The 19,715-nt window shown below is 34.1% G+C and overlaps 1 protein-coding gene across 1 annotated transcript in view; it reads left to right on the top strand.

Moving 5' to 3' along the window:
- Window positions 1–2,413: 2,413 nt before the first annotated feature.
- The window catches only part of PTPRK (protein tyrosine phosphatase receptor type K), a 539,585-nt gene continuing 522,283 nt past the window's right edge, over window positions 2,414–19,715 (top strand). The window contains exon 1 of the mRNA XM_051997718.1: window positions 2,414–2,500. Coding sequence (XP_051853678.1) covers window positions 2,491–2,500 — 10 coding nt within the window. The 5' untranslated portion in view covers window positions 2,414–2,490. The remainder of the gene's footprint in view (window positions 2,501–19,715) is intronic.

Genomic DNA, 19,715 nt, shown 5'->3' with positions numbered 1-19,715 from the left:
CTAGTTCAACTAATAGCCTGGGCTGACCCATTTATTTTTCACTGATTCTCTAGGTTGTTGTTCTTGCTAATCAGATGCCTCAAGTCTAAAATTAACATTGAGTCTGTAAGAAGGCAATTAAAGTCATTTGTCTTCCAAATGAGTCAATGTAGGTATCACTAGTACTTTAAATTTATATACTGAGAGCACTTAAGCCATTAAACTTGGTAATGGGTGCCCAGAAGGCATATTTTGCAATGTTGTAAGTCATTTTAGCACTCTGACAACAAACTAAATTTTGTGGAAGACTTTTCCTTTCCATTGTACAAGAATGTGAGTATCATACTTAAAAAAAAAAAAAAAAAAAAAAAAAAAGATTATCTGTTGCAAATTTCAAGTGACCTTCCCTCCTCCCTCAGGGAAAGTATAGAAAGAATACTATAGAAAGTATAGAGCAAATCTATAGATTGTATTTTAAACAAAACTACTTGCTGGCAAACATCTCTTCCAGATCTCACTGAGAAACTCTTGGACAAAGAGTGACATTTCTACTCATGACATAGTATATACTATATTTACATTTTAATCTTCATTGTCAGAATGATGCTGAATGGAATTAATCTTCAATTGTGAGTCAAAAGGGAATACCTTTTCTTTTTTAGGTTGTGAAATTGATAAGGTTCATCAAAATCAACTACTTCCATATCCTTTTTTTCTCTGAAAAGTAAGCTAAGAGAATTCAAGATTGGTACCTCCTCTGAAAAGAGAATATACCAACAGATTATTTGAAAGGAACTAAGATATGTATTTTTCTTATTGGGTCCATTGATTGTGTCAGTTCTACCAGCTTCCTAAAGTGCTTAGAGGCATGGGCCATTATTTTCATAGCATGATTAAAATAACTATAGAACATGATATATATATATATATATGTATATATATATATATTTAAAGCCATTAAAAAAATCAGCAAGAAAAATCTTATCTTCTTTTACTGCCTCAAAAATTCTCACAAATTAAAATGTACGACTTACATTATGGAGGAAAATTATTATTATTTTCAAAAAGCCAGAGTATACATAGATACAAAATCATATGAAGGTTAATCTTAATCACAAGATTATTTTGTCCTCCAAACCAATAATACAAAGTGAAATAAAATGAACCATCCTTTGGACTAGGTTAAGGTCAGGAATATTAAATCTATTTTGCAGTAATTGAAATACTATTTCACGTGAACAAAACTAATTATCCCATCAGACTCATTTTCTGTTCTTATCTTTTAGTTGGTCTTGTGTAAAGTTTTCTCTAAAATGTTCTCTGTTGAGGTTTCTTGGGATCTCTGGAGGCAGCCTGCGTTTCCATTCAGTAATCATCACAAATGCAGCCAGGTGTTAAAGTCCAAATTCTTTTTTATTTAGTTGGTCTTGTGTAAAGTTTTCTCTAAAATGTTCTCTGTTGAGGTTTCTTGGGATCTCTGGAGGCAGCCTGCGTTTCCATTCAGTAATCATCACAAATGCAGCCAGGTGTTAAAGTCCAAATTCTTTTTTATCTCCTTCAAAGTCCTATCTCCTTCACTTGGGGTTCGGCTAGATTTTTGGAGGCCTTCTGGAGTCTTGGTTTCAGGGGAGAAGTGAAGGAGGAGAGTCTGTCACCAAAGTGGTGTGAGATAGGATGAATCTGTCTGAGTCCAAGGGCTAGTGCTGCAACCTCCAGCCTTCTGTCCACTTGTTTCTAAATCTCTGAATCTCCTGGCTGAGACTTCTAGCTTATATGCTACACACTGAGAACAAACCAATCATTATATCACTAGGAAACCATTATTTGTAGGAGTAAATCAATGCTAAACCAAATTTAACCATTGTCTCCTCAATTCCACTTAGTACCTTATTTCAAGTTCTGGCCCATAACATCTCCTTTTAGGATTAAATCAATCATACTGAACCATGCTAAATTAGATAATTATTGTCTCTATTAATTCCACTGACTTAGTACCTAGTAAGAATCTTTGTTTCAAGTTCAGAGTTCTGGCCCATTAACAGTCTTGCTATAGGTAATTTGCATATCAGGGATTTTGAAATGTACACTAACATAATATTGCCTTTACTAATTAAAATGCTAGCATTTGGGATCTCTCATTCAGGACCCACTTATATCTTCAGTTTAGTAGTTCAATCTAGTTACTTTTACAAGGGGAAATGTCCTACTGGGAAGAATTCTCTTGGATAGAGTAGAGAAATTTGAAGAGCCTGTTGATAGTTGGGATGCTTAGGAGGAGAGTAAAGAATTGAAGTTCTAAACTGTTTTAACAAGCCACTGTAAAAATATTTATATACAATATTTTGAAATTTTAATTTTTCTGGAAATTAATAAAGGGCTTCTCTTTTGTTTTCTTTAGGGGGTTGTACTTTTGATGATGGTCCTGGAGCTTGTGATTACCATCAAGACCTATATGATGATTTTGAATGGGTTCATGTTAGTTCTCAAGAGCCTCATTATTTGCCTCCTGAAATGCCTCAAGGTAAGAAGCATTGTGGTAATATTGTGTTTTATTTCTTTTTTAGTATTAATAACTGATTATTGAATTAGGGCCAAGATTTTTTCCCCTTTTCTACTTCTTCATATAATGAATATACAAAATCCTTTGCAAAGACTTACCAGGGAATCAAAGACTGTAAAAGAAATTCTGAGTTTAAGGGAATGGGTGGATTCTTGGTCTTTGTGTTTACTTATAGAGGTCTGGGAAAATGTGGATTCACCCTTTTGTCTGACTGGGGAATAGGAAAATTGACCAGTCTTTTTCACTGTGATTTAGGTACTTTCTGTCACCTATCTCTAGATACTCATTCATTTCTTAATTGTTTAACCACTTAGAGTTAATTGCTATCCTCCAAAGCATCCACTCTTCCTTGGTCATTTAAGCTGTGATCTCACAGACCATGAGAGGTCTATGGCATTTTATTAATAACATGCAAAGATTATTAATAAGATGACTAATTAACCTAGAATCTACATCTCTCAAACTTTTAAAAATATCACAGAATTACATGGTTTGGTATGTTCTTTGCTCTTCCTTATTTTAAGTGCCACACCCATATCTTACTAGGGATTGTGTGATTTAAATTTGTTATTCCCTTGGAAGCTTTAATGATTTGATTTAAAGCTTTGCCTTATCTTCACAAATATTATAATAGTAGAGTGGCCAATAAATGCTGGCTAACTGGTACTGTCTCTGGGGGAAAATGAAAGAGATAATATTATCCATATTATATTTAAATAAAGAAAACATTGACATTGGCAGAACTAATAATAGGACTGAATTGACCAGGCTTAAAAGTTAGCTGCTCATGTTGTGCCACAATTCTCTTTTATTATCCTGACTCAGTTTCCCTAAATTGTTCTGCCTCAGTTTATAATTGTGGTGCTCAATCCTGCAAAACCATCCCTCCCTCTTAATCAGAATATTTGATAAGGATAAAAGATCTTGTATTTTAGAATATCAGAATGCTTCTCCCCATTCCAAGCTATCAGAATATCAGATACCATCTTATCAAGATGCCTCTCCCCATCTCAGGGGTGTCTCCCCCTATTATGTCATCCCCATCTCTGGTGACTCTTTCCACCCTGTCAGAGGCTTGTTCCCCTCTCAGCACCCTGACTCCTCCCCTGTCTCAGTTTACCCCCTGTGTCTGAGCCACGTGTGTGTGTATATATATATATATATATATATATATATATATATATATTATATATATATATATATATGTCATTGAGAACTTGCATTGTTTGCTGGATTCTTGGAGATGATAGTCTCATTCAGTCCTGGGACCAAACCATAGATCCATTTGGTCCCAGTAAATCTCTCCCTTTTAAATAAATTATTAAATACTCTCCAATTTCTATCTTGCCTCAGTTTCTCCAGCATTACGTTTCGTGCATTTTCTTACTATATTGTGCATCCTTTTGTCAGTAAATCAATGTAAATCCAGAAGGAATTTAGGCAAAGGGGAAGGGGGAGAAGATTTTTGACCAAAATCCCTTTTGCCTTTTTATTCTTGCTTTGCTGGATATATTTTGATTTAAAAACAAAAACAAAAAAAAGCTTTAAATAAGATATTTATGATACAGTAAGAAATATACTGTACCTAAAGTGAGCACCTTTTTTTTTTTTTTTTTGGTCTTAGCTCTGGCATTCACTAGCTTTGTGACCTCGAGAAAATTGCTAGACATAAAAATATCCTTTATTCACTTCTATTCCATATTCTACCCATATTTACTCCTGTGCCTCATTATGTTGTGATGACCCTGGTATGTGCCAGTTAAATGTAAACTCTGAGAGTTTGTATTCTGTTAGAAAGGCTTTTTGTATATGTGCCCAGTTAGAGATTATTTCTCTTCAGAGTACGACCTAGACTAAATGTGGAAAGATTCATTACCAGTAGGCTGACTACTTGATGAATTGACCGTGATGGTTCATGAAATAAAATAAAACACAAGCTCCACTCTATCATATACTCCTTTCTTCTCTAGTGGTGGTGGTAGAATGGCAGAAACATGGACTAACAATCACACAGATTTTAGACTACATATGATATCCTAATTATTGAACTATTGAAATGCTATTATAAGAAGTAAATCATATATATCTTCATATTCTCACTATGAATGAAGCCAGGAAGTTGTGAAATAAGAAGAAAGATGGTATATAGTGTGCTTTTTTTTTTCCCAGAAAGGCAAAGGATTTGGCAGAGTTAGTTTTATCTTTTATCCAAAGCCAACAAAAATACTACATGTGAAACTGTCATTACAACACAACAATTCTCAGATTGTAAGGCTCAAGAGAAACATATCAACAAAGATCACATTCAAGATTACTGTAGTATATGTCTCAAAATTTGTTGCAGGATAAATATTCTATTGAATTCAACAAAAGCCTCTAAAGGAAACCACTATTTTTATTAGTGATCTAAACAAATATAAAAATGGTCACAGAGGAGGATAATGGAAAATATTGGAAAATATGTCAGAAGAATAAGATAGAAAAACAACTTGTCTGTTGACTTTTCCACATGGAAACCACCTCTGTATTTATCAAAAATTTGTTTTTAAAGAAAAGAGTAAGAAAGCTTTGGAAACAGCAAATACCAAATAATAGCACAAAAAATAAAATTAACTACATCTGCATATATAAAAAAAAATGTTTACCAATGTTGGAGTTTCTACCTCAATTGTGTGTGTGTTCAGGTAGATCATACACTTAATGAGGCAAAAAAAAAAAATCAAAATGAAATATCAAAGTAAAAAAAAATAATTGTATTGATTATGTGTAATATAATAAACTACTTATGATCGAAGCTCTTAATGCCAAGAAAAAGGAAGTGACAAAAGAGTAGACACCGAACACTTAATTCTTTGAGGACAAGGACACTTTCATTTTTATTTTTATATGTCCAGCCAATGCTAGTCCAGCATTGTACTAGGTACTTTTTGTTTGCTGATTGATTCTTATTTTTTAAGGAAGTGCTTCTATTAATCATTTCTCACAAGGAACAGAGCCAGAGAGCTTAGAAAAGACTTTAGTCAATAGACTCTTGAGATCTTTGAAAATGGGGAGAGATGGCAGCCATTGGCAGCACTGGCTTGGAATATAAACTTTTTTGTAATATTTCAGTGCCTCTGGAATCTCTTTAAAACTGTAAGTTTCAAATAAGGTCTTGATCCTCATCGAACAAATGCATTGCTCTCTGGGATTCTTAAAACGAATGAAATGACAGATTTAATTTAAAAACAAAATAGATTAGCCTATCCAAACAAATTAACAAACCAAAAAACAACTTCTTTCCCCAAAAAGTCCAAATCAAAGCAAACAAGACCAACCAAAAATACAAACCTAAGAAGAAGTAAAACCTGCAATGGAAATTATAAAATTTATACTCTTTAATCCCACCTTGTAAATAAGCAGAAAAGAGGGCAATTGCCATAGAATTATATTACTAATTCTTTCTTGTAGTTATAAAACTGATAAGATGAGTGAAATCTGTGTTCTTTTCTAACTGCTGTTTGCCTTGGGTGAGTAGGCAAATAGTGGTTGTTGAAGCTAAACTGAGCTGTCTTTTCTTTGCAAAGGAAAAAATTTCACTGTGATGCTAAGATCCTTTGTTTTCTAAATTTTATTCCTATATTGTCAACAGATAATATTGCATTTTTGTACATAAGTTTATTTCTCTCCTTTGATGATGTTTTGCTGGTATATTTTTATTAGAAAAACCCTTGCAATTTTTTTAGCATCACTATTCTCTGGAATATTTAACTTGAAGTATTAGGACAAAATTAAAAGGGGAGAGGATTGGAACAGACAGACATTTTGACTGTTCATCATCAGAGAATAATCAGAAAGAAGTTGATTTATGGAAATCTTGGCATTGTTAATTACTACTGAAGTTAGGTAATGAATAACTCAAGAGGTCCTGACTGGCTTAGATGACCTTGATGACTCACCTTTGATGAACAACTTAATTTGTGGTTCTTAGATAGGATGATATACAGAGAAAATGAAAGGGCTTGAAATTCTGCTACATCTTCTAATTAATAGGACATTAAGTAATTAATCACGCAGAGGAGGATAAAAGGCCATGACCATTTTATTTTTACCCAACATAACTTCTGTTAGTTCAAAAAAATAAGGTGGAGAAAAATTTTAACTTAAAAAAAAGCAACCACCATTCCTTCTCATCTGCCATTCCATTTCTATCCTCATATCTTTATTATATTGATTGAACACTGTCATTTAATGTTAATTCTGGAAGATAGATGTTTAGATGTAATTCTTGCTATGGATAAATGACTTAAAACAATTATACTTGTTATAGTACACTTTTATAAAGCAGAATCTATTGATTTTTGATTGAATAAATTATGGTATACTAAATAATTTATGGGATAGCTAGAATGAGCCACACATATGAAATTGTGACATATGATTTCCTTTAATAAGCATTTATTAAATGTTTATCCTGAGAGCTGAGGACTCAAAGAAAAAAAGCAAAAATGAAAATATTGCCTTTTCCCTCCAGCAGCTTGTTCTCTACTAGAAGTAAACTCTATTTATAGATAAATATTTACAAACTTAATAATATCTATTTCTAAGGAAAAGTTGCTAATAATTTGGTAATCTGGGAAAACCTCACTTAGGAGGTGAACTTGAACTGAGGAGGAAGTGAAATTGATGAACATTCTGAACACTTAATTATCCAGTGCTTTGAATAGGAGCCAACATGGGATGCCTTAGATAGAAAATAGCGTATAGTACTTTTGGGTTAGACAGATATAATACTTTTTTTTTTTTAGAGTCATGTTAATTTCCCTTAAACTTTTTGTATTATCCCCCACAAAGCCCTACATAAATCTTAAGAGCTTAGAGCCCTTCTTAACTCAAAGATTGCACTCCTTTGCCCCTACCCAAGTCCTTTATTTCTTGTCTTTATTAACATCTCCAGATCCTACTCCTACTTTTCCCCTTCTCCTTTTCCCTTATTAAATTATATTATTTCCCTTATTATTATATTATGGAGAGTATCTGTTCATTTTACTCCTTTCTGGACATCTGCACAGGAGCAGAGGAACAGGTTTCTGAGCTCATTATTCTTTGTGGTCCTTGCTGATTCTCTTGCTATCTTCTCCAGTACGATGATAGTTTTCCTTTCCATTCTTTGGCTGAGACTGAGCCATGACTATACTTCACTTTTTACTCTTAAGGTTTACAAGAATTCCTGAGTCTGGAAGCTGTTGTTTGTTCATAGAGGAATGAATAGATGTTTTTAGTTTCTGATCTAATTTGCATATCAAATGGTGAATCTATCCATCTCCCTGCCCCAACTTCCTTTATTGGGTAATTTTTTGATTCTATCTAATCTTTCCCCCCCCCCCCAGCAGATCTCTAATTAGTAGCAGAGATTAGGGTCCTTGACTTCAGTGAGAGCATAGTGGGATCCATAGAGCCATATATCTGCATGTTGGGGAAAGTTAATACTGTAAGATAGATTTACACTCATATTTGTTGCTAGTATTTAGCATCAGTATTCTAGTTTATCATTTAAATTGCATTATAAATTGAACATGGCAAGAAACATGAGATGATCAGATTAATCTTTAAATTGTCTCCTAGATTTGAAAGATTATGTAGTTTTCTTACCTTATTACATTGTGGTCAATCTAGAATAGAATAGGATAGGGAACTGAATTTGGAGTCAGAAAGATGTGGGATCATACACTGCTTAAGATAACGAGAGATCCTTGATGTGTTTATCTAACATTTTGTAGTTCTCAAGTTTTTAACTTTAAAGTTTTATTTCTAAAGTTCTTTCCATATTCTAGTCTATGATCTTATAATATATAATTTTATTTTTTAAACCAGAAAAGAACATATAAGATGGCAACATAATTACGTTATCAATTGTCTGGTACCCTCAATGCTCATGCCTCCTGAAATTATTTTCTCTTTACCCTTTATATCGTCTGTGTATGTAGTTATTTTGGTTTGTCTTCTCCATTAGAAAGTGAGGTCCATGAGGGCAAGGATCTTGTTTTTATCTTTCTTTCTATCCTTAGTGTTTAGCACAGTGCTTTGCTTATGGTAAGCACTTAATAAATACTATTTTACTTCATGGTGAGGATAAAATACAATCCTTTTATTTTTAAACATTTCTTTTAATGTCATCTTCCATTCACTTAGTCTTAAAACTTCATTTATCTTTGACTCTCCTTTTTACAATCTCTCTTTTTGTTTTTATTTACAAGTCTCAATTGTATTTCTTGCTACTACCATTCTCATTCAGGCCTTCATTTGTTTGAACTGCTATCTCTCTTCTCCATTCTGACCTCAAAGGAGCTTTTAAAACAATCTTTGCAATGCATAAATGAATTTGCCATTTGCCTAATCAAAATTCTATTATTGTTATAATAAAATATAATTTCTTTGCTGGGCATCCTTGAACATCTCCCTAGTGTGGTTCTAGCTGACATTTCTAGCTGGATTCCTCACTGTCATACTATAGTCATACTATATTTTTATTTTTTTTATTTTATGTTTTTATTATTATTATTATTTTTTAAAGTGCCCTAGTTCCTTGAATTTATATGAGCTGTTCCTTTTATCTAGAAAAACTTTTTTCACAGCATCTCAAAATTAGCAGGTTCATCTGTGGATATCTTAGCTCAGTTCAGATATGAACTTTTTAGTTTTATTTTATTTTATTTTTTTTATTACCACATATGTCACAACTGGCCATCTAGGTTTTGGTTTTAGAAAGTCAATGGAAGAGAAATTACTATCTCTAAGCAGTCTTTTGCACTTTTAAATAGTTCTAATTATTGGGAAAGTTTCTCCAATATTAAATTCTACAAATCTATCTCCGTCACTTTTTCATATTAATTTTAGATCTTAGGTAAATCTCTTTGGTTAAAGAAATATAATCCAGTCCTTTTTTCCACATAATTGTCTTTCAGATATTTGAGCTGACATACCTTCTCTGATGTTTCTCTTTTCAAAGTAAAACATCCTGGTTTCTTCAACTGATTGTTTTATGAAATTAACTCCAAGTTCTTTACTCCTTGTTTATCCTCCTTTTGCCTTTGTCCAGTTGATTATTATCTTTTTTAACTTGTAGTGCTCCAAACTAGACACAACATTCCAGATATGTTCTAAAGTAGACAGAATATATTTGTGATCTTGTCATCTTATCCCTCAGAGATCTGCCTTTCAATAAACACCATGGTGGAATTAGATTCTTATTTGCCATTTTGCACCATTTGCTCATGTTAGGCTTGCAATCCTCTAAAAAACTGTATACCACAGTGGAGAAGAATCCTGGCTCTGGAATCAGAGGAGCAGGTTAAGAAATTCACTTTGGATGTTTACTGATACATTTATTAAGCATTTATATTTTAGGTGCTTTGTTACTTATATGAACTTGAACAAATATCATTATCCTTTTCTTCTCATTTTCCTTCTAAAATATGAAGAGTATGATTTAGATTTTTTGAAGCTCTATGTTAAGATCTTATAATTGTTGTCAGATTTCTGTCTTACTATGTCTCCTCCATCTTTTATTTCTTTTTTAAAATCCAAATGCATTTTTCTCTGACTAAACTGAATCTACTGAATTGACTCCCATATTCTTAAGAGATTGTAGAGATCTTGTTGATCCTGTCCCTGACGTGTATTATAATATGCAGTGCTCTCAAATTTGTGTAACCTGCAGATTTGTAACTCATATAATGAATTAAAGACATTACTTTGAAAGCTTTTTTTGTCTTTTCTTCTGAACATCTTTTTGTTCTTTGCCTGTAAAAATCATTCTTTTCTTATTTTCTTCTTAGGTAGACAACTCTGTCATTAGCTCTTCTCAAGGCCCATAAAAAAAGAAAAATTTAATAACTGTAACAAATAAGCATAATCCAATAAAACATACCATGATTTTATCATGTCCAGAAGGGGCTGTCTATTTATGTACCATGAATCCATTCTGGTGGGAAATGGATAGATGAATGATATCCTTCTCTATTCATCCTTTGGAGTCATGGTAATTATTGAACTGGCTAGTTTTTAAATCTTTCCAGATTGTTTTTCTGTACAATGTTGTTATTACTGCATAAATTGCTTATCGAAAAGTATGTTGAACATCTAAAAGTCAAGCAATTACAGTCCCTGAAACAGTCTTCTAGAAACTGCTTTCCACGTTTCATTGGGGCAATAATAACTAATTTTTGTGTGGCTATGACTGATGAGCCCCAAAACTCTTTCTCTTTCTCTCTCTCTCTGACTTTGGGGGTGAGCCATGAGGTAAAACACTGGAGAAGCTCCTTGAAAGAGAGATTCTCCTTAAACCCTGCCTCTGGGAAAGACCTGCTCCAGGGAATCAAGATAAAGTGGTTTCATTCTGTTATCTAGATGGGACCTCTTGAGTCCAGGACCTCTCCTAACCCGATTGAATTGGAGATTAGACCAAAGACACTCATTCAATTCCAAAATTTTCTATTCTGATTTCAGCTCAAACTGCTCCCAGCCCCCATCAAGAGCTGCTTCTAGCCAAGGTTTCTATTATAAAAAGAGGCAACTTGGGGCTCACTCCTTGCAGAGGCCTAATATGCCATGCCAAGGAACCTCTCTCTCCTCTTGGCATAAGTTGCAATCCTCTGCCCGCTGAAATGATATTCTCTTTCAGCGTTACTCCTTCTTTATCTTTTATCTTTCTATTTCTCTAACAAGACCTTATTCACTTTCTCTGCTACAGGATTTCTCTGCTAGAAACTCTCTCTGCTAATACTCCTCCACTAGAAACTTTATATCCCTCTGTCGGGACCTTGAGACCAAGGAATTCAGTCCTCTTCATGCATAGCAAAGGCTGACTTCCCAATGCCAATCATAAACTTCTTTCTGCCAATCTAGCTTTTTGACTTCATAAATTCCTTTACAAAGGACCTCTGTGCCAACCAAAGGGGTTCCCACAACTCCCTACACTGCACTGAATCCTAGGGGAATTGAGGGGACCCTGCACCAAACCTCATCATTTGGCGACACAACCCCAAACCTATACATTTGATTCCCTGACCTCCAGGAACCCTAAACTTCTTATGGTAAACACTTAATAAAGTTAAAAATAAACTTCTTCAAGTTTAGCCTCTAAAAAGTTGTTTTGTTATTGATAAAAGCAACAATGATATTTATATGGTTCTTTACACTTAAAAAACAACACTGTATTCCCTCTTGCTTGTCATGACTATTAATCCAGATCTTCTACACCTGAAACATACTTTTTTAATACTTTAATACTTTGAAATAGTGTACAATTAGCCTGGGAAGGAAATCAAAAATGCAGGCAGACAAAAATAGAGGGATTGGGAATTCTATGTAGTGGTTCATAGTCATTTCCCAGAGTTCTTTCCCTGGGTGTAGCTGGTTCAGTTCATTACTGCTCTATTGGAACTGATTTGGTTCATCTCATTGTTGAAGAGGGCCATGTCCATCAGAATTGATCATCATATAGTATTGTTGTTGAAGTATATAATGATCTCCTGGTCCTGCTCATTCACTTAGCATCTGACATACCTTTTAGATGATATTTAAAATTATGAAGACATTAAAATTTAGCTTTAGTCTATCACTTTATATATTCGCTAAGATAATTCTCTTTCAAAGGTTTTTTTCTTAAAGTAAACATACACAAAGACTATTTATAATTATCATAATTTGAGCATTGCTAAAATGAATGATTTGACTTCTGGGTTATACAATTTACTGAGATATATTGTTATTATGTAAAAGCCTATTAGTTCCCCATTCTGTTCTTGTGGAAGGTAAGGCAGATGACTTTGCACAGTCCTCCCTCACTTAAATCCAACTCACTTGCATGTCATGGCATCACCTTCCTGGTTTCATGGTCCTCTTCGAAAAATAAGTTAGAAAATATACGTGAGATTAAAAAATGTCACGGACAAGAAAGAGATGATAGTAAGCATTGTGACTTTTTAGGCAATCAGTAAATATTCATTAAGCACCTGCTGTTTGCCAGATACCGTGCTAAATGCTGGGGATTAAAAAAAAAAAAAGAGGCAAAAGACAGTATTTGCACTCAAGGATTTCGGAATTTGATGAAAGAAACAACATGCAAATATATATACAAACTAATTACCATGAAGAATAAATAGAAAATAATTAACAGAGAAAAGGCTGTTTTGAGAAAGCTTGTATTGAGAGACTTAGGAAGACTTTCTGTTGTAGGTGGGATTTTTGCTGGGAATTGAAGGAAGCCAGTAAAGTAAGTCAAGTAGTCAAGCAAAGTAAGAGACTGTTCTAGGCATGAAATACAGCTGGGAAAAGTGTCCAAAGCTGAGAAATGGAGTGTCTTCTTTGTGGGTCAGCCACAAAGGCCAATGTTCCTGGATTGAAGAGTATTTATTGAGCAGTAGATAAAGTGTAAGAACACTACTAGTAAAGTAGGAAGGGGCTAGGTTCTGAAGGGCCCAGGGGTGCCAAACAAAGCATTTTGTATTTGCACCTGGACACAGTAGGAAAGGCTGCTAGGTGCCAGGCTGAGTGTCTACTACTTCATTCAGTTTCCTCATTGCCAACCTCCCTTGGTGAGATCTCAAATTTTGTGTCTTTCATCTGTTCACAGTGTCTCCCTGAGCTGCTAAGGGCCAAATTGGGCATAGTTGGTTTTTGTTTCTGAGAAACATAATGAAGCTATCTTTCAATAATGCTTACCTTTTATTTGTAAAAACTTTGTGTATTGTTTGGGGATGTATATTGGTCACATGACATGTCAGATGGTGTTAAGTAGTGAAAAGCAAAGACTTACCAATAGCATTTGTAATTAGAGGCACAAATACCTATTGACCCAGCAGTTCCATTACTGGATCTGTATCCCAAGGAAATCATAAAGGAGGAAAAAGAACTCACATGTCATTATTATTGTTCTATAAAAAATGATGAACAAGTTGATTTTAGAAAGGCCTGGAAAGATTTACATGAACTGATGCTGAGCAAAACAAGAGGAATAGGAATATGTTATACACAATAACAGCAAGCGTGTGTGATGATCAACTATGAAAGACTTGGTTCCTCTCACTGGTTTAGTGATCCAAGAAATCCCAATAGACTTTAGACAGAATATGCCATCTGCATCCAAAAAAAAAAAAAAAAAAGAACTAAGGATACTGAATGTAAATCAATACATGTTGTGTTCACTTCTTTGTGTGTATGTGTGTGTGTGTTTAAATGTCTCACATGATTTTTTCCTTTTGCTCTGATTTTTCTCTCCCAACATAATTCATAAAGTAATGTGTGATAAAAATAAATACATTTACAAGTTAAAAAAAAATTAGAGTTACATTATAGTTATAGAAGCTTTTGAATTGGAATATATAGGCATCTTGGTGTCCTAGGCTTATAGTGAAGAGTATCTAGATTTAGATCTAATCTCTGACACTTGTTAGTTGTATATGACCTCCACACAAATAAGTTAGCCTTTGAGATGGCACAGTGGATAGATTGTTATATCTGGGGTCAGGAAGATCTGAATTCAAATATGTCCTTGCCCAGATACTAACTATGTGACCCTGTACAAGTCATTTATCTTTTGTCTCAGTTTCTTTAACTATAAAATGAGGATAATAATAATACCTAACCCATGATTATGAGGATTGAATAAGATATTTATAAAGTGTTAATACAGTGCCTGGCACTTAATAAATACTTGTTCCCTTTTCTCTTTGCTCCATTTTTTGGATTTAAGTATTAAGCCATGATCCACTTTGATGAAAGGTAATCATAGTGATCAAAAATCAGAAACTCTTCTTGGAGTAAAAACATGGGCATTATAATATTGATATTATATAGTTAAATTACTGGCATTCAGTAATAATTAGTATGTTACTTAGAGGTTGGTGTTGATGAGACCTAAATTTGACATTCCATATCTAGTTTGGACCAGTTAGCTTTGATGACCTTTCATTAATTTCTATCTCACCTGTTCTGCTTGTGTTTGCTTGTCATCTGGAGTGCATTGAATAAAAGACTTTATAGAGAACACAGAATGGGAGCCAAGATGGTGAAATAAAGTCAGGAAGCTGCTTGAGCTCTCTCAATTTTCCTCAAAAACCACATGAAACTAAGCTCTGAACAGAGTCTAATGGAATGAAACCACTCTCCAGCTGAAGATAGACTGAAAAAGCTTCAACAAAAGTCGATCTCCTTGGGGTGAAAAGCATCTTCAGCCCAGGTCAGATAGGCTCTGGGAAATATGAGAATCTTAATTACAGCAAATCAGCAACTAAGATCCTCAGTCCTGGTTCAGTAGAAAAACAAACTAAGGGGACAGTTTTCAGTCCCAGGTCAGAAGGCAAACTCTGGGAAACCCGACTGTTTCTTGAACAGAGCAGGCAAAGCTACCCCCTACAAACAAAAGGAGCTCCTGTGTTCTAAGTCAAGGTTCAGAGCTGCATAGGAAGCTTGGGACAGCTTTTCTTTTATCCCAGGAGCAGAGCTCCACCTTAAAAGTAAAGAAAAAAAGAAAAGGAAAGAAAATGAGCAAGAAACAAAAAATAACTTTGATCATAGGAAGCTACTATGGTGATAGAGCAGAACAAAACATAAATTCAGAAGAAGACAGAATGTCCACAGAGGAAATCTCAAAGAGTGAGGTAAATTGGTCTCAAGCCCAAAAGGACTTCTTGGAAATACTCATAAAAGACTTCAAAAGGTAAATAAGAAATGTAGAAGAAAAAATGAGAAAAGAAATGAGAGATATGCATAAGAAAGTCAACAGTTTGGAAAAGGAAGAGAAAAAAAAATGTTTGAAGCAAACAAATCCTTAAACAGTAGAATAAACCAAGTGGAAAATGAGAGAAGAACATTGCACATTAAATGGAAGCTAATGACTTTGTAAGACAGCAAGAATCAGTCAGACAGACTAAAGACAATTAAAAAATAGAAGAAAATGTGAAATATGTCTGGCAAAACAGCCAACCCAGAAAATAGATCTGAAAAGATAATTTAAAAAAATTATTGGCCTACCTGAAGGTCATGACCAAAAAAAGAGCCTGGTTCACATTCTTCAAGAGGTCATTAAGGAAAATTGTCCCAATATCCTAGAAACAGAGGGGAAATTGGTGATTGAAAAAATTCATGGATCACCTTTGGAAAGAGATCTCACAAGGAAAACTGCAAGGGACATTGTTGCAAAACTCCGAAACTATAGTGTCAAAGAAAAAAAAATACCGCAAGCTGCCAGACAAAAACAATTAAGATATCAAGGAGAAACAAGCAAGATTACCCAAGACCTGGCAGCTTCTACAAGAATGAATCAGAGGGCCTGCAGCAATACCATATTCCACAAGGCAAAGAACCTGGGATTACAACCAAGAATTAATTGTCCAGTGAGGCTCAGCATCATCTTTCAGGGAAGGAGATGGAGCTTCAATGAAGTAAGATATTTTCAGTTATTTCTATTGAAAAAAACAGAACTAAACAGAAAATTTAATGTATAAACACAGGATGTAAGAGAACCACAAAATATATATATTTAAAGGTTAAACTGTTTACATTTCTAGATAGGAAAATGATATTTGTAACTCCTGGGAATTCTGTCACTTGGGCAGATAAAGGGGGGCATCACATGGACTAAGGGTTGTGAATGGTCCCTCATGTGATGACATCAAAGAAAAAGATGTTAAGGGATGGGAAAAAGTATGTACTGAAAAAAGAGAAAAGGGGAAGATATAATGGGATGATTAGTTCACATGAAGAGGTGCAAAAGAACTATTACAATCTAAGGAAAGAAAGGAGGGGGATGAGCATTGTCTGAAGCTTGATCTTATCTGTTTTGGCTTTAAGAGAATAATTTAATCATTCAGTTGTGTATAGAAATTTATATAACCCTATAAAGAAGTAGGAAAAGAAAGAGAAAAAGAAAAGTAAAGGACAGGATATAAGGAAGGGCAAGAAACACTAGGAAAAAAGGTGGGTGGAGTGAGTTTAAAAAAACAAAACAAAACACTTCTAAGAGACTTTATTTAAACATATTACCTCTATTGGGAAACTAACTCAAAGCACAAGAAACTAAGTCCCCTTTTTGTCCCTTTTCCTAAAATATCTCCCAAAGCTAGAATTAAGAATTAGACAGGACCTTACAGTTCATCTAGTCCAGCTTGATGTAGAAACCTCTAGTAGGAATTCTTTTTTTTTTAAATTAAACATTAATTTTTTAATCAACTAAAATCTGCCTTTCTTCCTTCCTACTTTTTCTTCCTGATTGAGAAAAAAGAAAGAATAAAAAGCAAACTTCTTGCTCTATATACATGTATGGTCAAACAAAACCTTTCCCTTTGGTCATTAGACTAGAGATACTTAATTCTTTTTTGTTTTTTCATGGTTTTCTTTGGCTTTCTGATTAAACTTGTGAAGCATGGCTCAGAATGATATTCTTAAATGCATAAAATAAAATCCAGGGATTATAAAGAACACCAAGATAAGTGAAAATTATGATTCTTAATTTCTTGATTTCCTATCAAAGTTCACAGATTCCTCTAAAATCTATGTATATTTATTGGATTTTTTTTTTTTTTTGTCCCATGGTGGGAAGAAAAGAAGGGGAATATGAGGTGAGGGAATGGGAGCGAGGGTCCCCTGACCTCAATTTAAGAATTCCAATTTGAAACATTGTGCTCTACTTCCATGATCTTGGGGAAGCCATCATTTATTACAATATTTATTATAATAGGATTATTATTCTTTATTTATCCTTTAAAATATTCTTTAAAATGAAGTATATTTTACTAGCTTTTTATAACCTCATATTCCACTCTCCTTAGTAAAATGCTACTTCTTGCTAAGATTAGAAAGCTTCAAATAAGTGTATCTTCCCCCTCCACATCTTTCTAATAAAACACAAAATACTCTTTGAGAAAATTAATTGTCTTGAAGAGTTGTGGAGTTTAAGACTTTTTGTGTGATACTGTATTTACACATAATGATGCTTCTGCTTTTCTTTAACACCTCTTCTTTTTCCCCCCTTTCTTATCCCCTTCAGTGGGTGGGTAGGTGGATGGGTGTGGGTGTGAGTGTGGGTGTTGCCCTCTGGGGGAGTGTTTTCTTATTCTTTGTCTAAGCAAACTTTTTTGAAAATAGATATTATACCCTGCTTAAACATATGGGACAAGGAAACGAAACCTTGGTACAAAGACCATTTGTTGCTGAGAAGCAAATACTTTCCTAGTTAATTTGAAGTGAAAGTTTAAAAATATTTTTCAATGCATGACTTTATCCACAATGGAGCCTTTCAGGAATAGAATTATGGGCAGTTTCATGGTGTTCTTTCCATCCATGTTCTCATATACATATTGGTATATTTAACTTCAACTCCAAGAAGAGAGTTTATTTACTACATTTGGGTAGCAGTGGGGGGGTTGGCCATGAATCCGGGTCAGTGAGTGAAAGAAAGCCTATAATGGACTACTTGAGGGGGAGCCACTTAATGAAGGCTGGTTTTTAAATGTAGGAACTATTACCCTCCTGGACACAAATGCAGCATGAACAATGTCTAAATTACAGTGGACAAAGAGGCATGCTGAGGCAGGCATTTTCTTCCTGATGTTTCAGGTACATAATGTATTTGAGTTATAGATGTACTAATGTTTCATCAAGAGGAAAGCATAGAAACAGAAGGGGAAAAAATATTAATGCCAGTGCCATCAGACATCCCTGACTCCACTCTATAATGTATTAGAGATAAGATTATGGAGTGATTTAAAGAACTGTACAGTAACCTTTTACATGTACCTTTAAAAAATCAATGTGATCCCCAGAAACAAAATTACATTTTCTTAAAGAGGAGTAGTATAGAAATTGCAGTTATGACTTCCCCTTTTTACAAATAAACTTTGTTTATGATGGTATGACTAACGTCTACCACATTTTCAAGTTAAAAAGATTCTTTACTTTGAAGTACTTGATGAATGTAAGGGGAATGTACGCAACAGTGACAGAAATAAGTTTTGGGATTGCAATATTGAAATGGGTATGCCAGGAAACTCTTCTGAACATCTGATATGTCCACATTCCCAGCCTTTCCACTGTTCAGCAGCCTCCATTTCTATGAAACTCCTGAGGAAATAGGAAAAAGGCCATTGTGAATAACTTAGGGTCAGGAAGGAGAGAGAATGTGAAGAAGAGGGAAGAATCCCAAGGCCTGAATGATGAATCTGAATGCCAGATTGTCCTGCAACATTTTTTTTTTTGTCCCTTACTTCAATATTTACTATGCTGTGATTTTTCACAGTAACAAATACTTGGTCATTCCTTTATTCCACCTCTTCCTCCCTCCCCCCCCCCAAAAAAAAAAAAAAAAAAAAAAGACTTGAGACTAATTAGAATAGATACTGAGCAGAGACCACTTTTTAATTACCTTTGTATCCTAGTGAATAGCTTGCAGCAGGACCTTGGTAACTGCTTAATAAATAGTTGTTGAAAGAAAAAGTGCTATCACATCCATAGACATATTATATAATTGAATAGTCATTGAGTAATAATATATCTGGAACATTTTAGAAATGTAAGAATCAACGAGTTTCATGTATAACACAGTGGTGCCATAGGTAGAGCATGAGGTCTGCATTCAGGAAGATCTGAGCTCAAACCTGATCTCAGACATTTACCAGTTTTGTGACCTTGGGCAAGATGCTCAATCCTGTTTGTCTCAGTTTCTTCATATATAAAATGATCTAGGGGAAAAAATGGCAAACCACTCCAATATCTTTGCCAAGAAAACCCCCAAATGGATTCACAAAGAATCAGACATGACTGAACAACAGTTATAATACACATATTCCCATGAAGAAATAATTGACTGAGAAATAAGAATTTACCAATAAAAATGAGTATTAGGTACTTAGAACACATGAGAGGTAATAAATACTAGCAATATTAAAAAGTTTCATCTGGGATTTTAGATTCAGCAGCAATACAGTAACTTTTTTATATCCAATGAAATTAGAATTAAGTATGGCATATTCAGTTTTTTTTCCCCCATCTTTTCTAACTCTTGTAATAGTTGTGGTCATATTCTGTTGCTCACTCTTACTCCATATATCCAGTCTATTATCAAGTACTATTATTTTATTTTTACATTTATCATATATTATTTATATAACTTTTTTTCTACTCACACAGTCACCTCTTT

The sequence above is a fragment of the Antechinus flavipes genome, chromosome 4 (assembly GCF_016432865.1).
Source record: "Antechinus flavipes isolate AdamAnt ecotype Samford, QLD, Australia chromosome 4, AdamAnt_v2, whole genome shotgun sequence".
NCBI classification, from domain to species: Eukaryota; Metazoa; Chordata; class Mammalia; order Dasyuromorphia; family Dasyuridae; genus Antechinus; species Antechinus flavipes.
The sequence above is the reverse complement of the archived record's forward strand: the minus strand, read 5'-3'. Positions and strand labels throughout refer to the sequence as shown.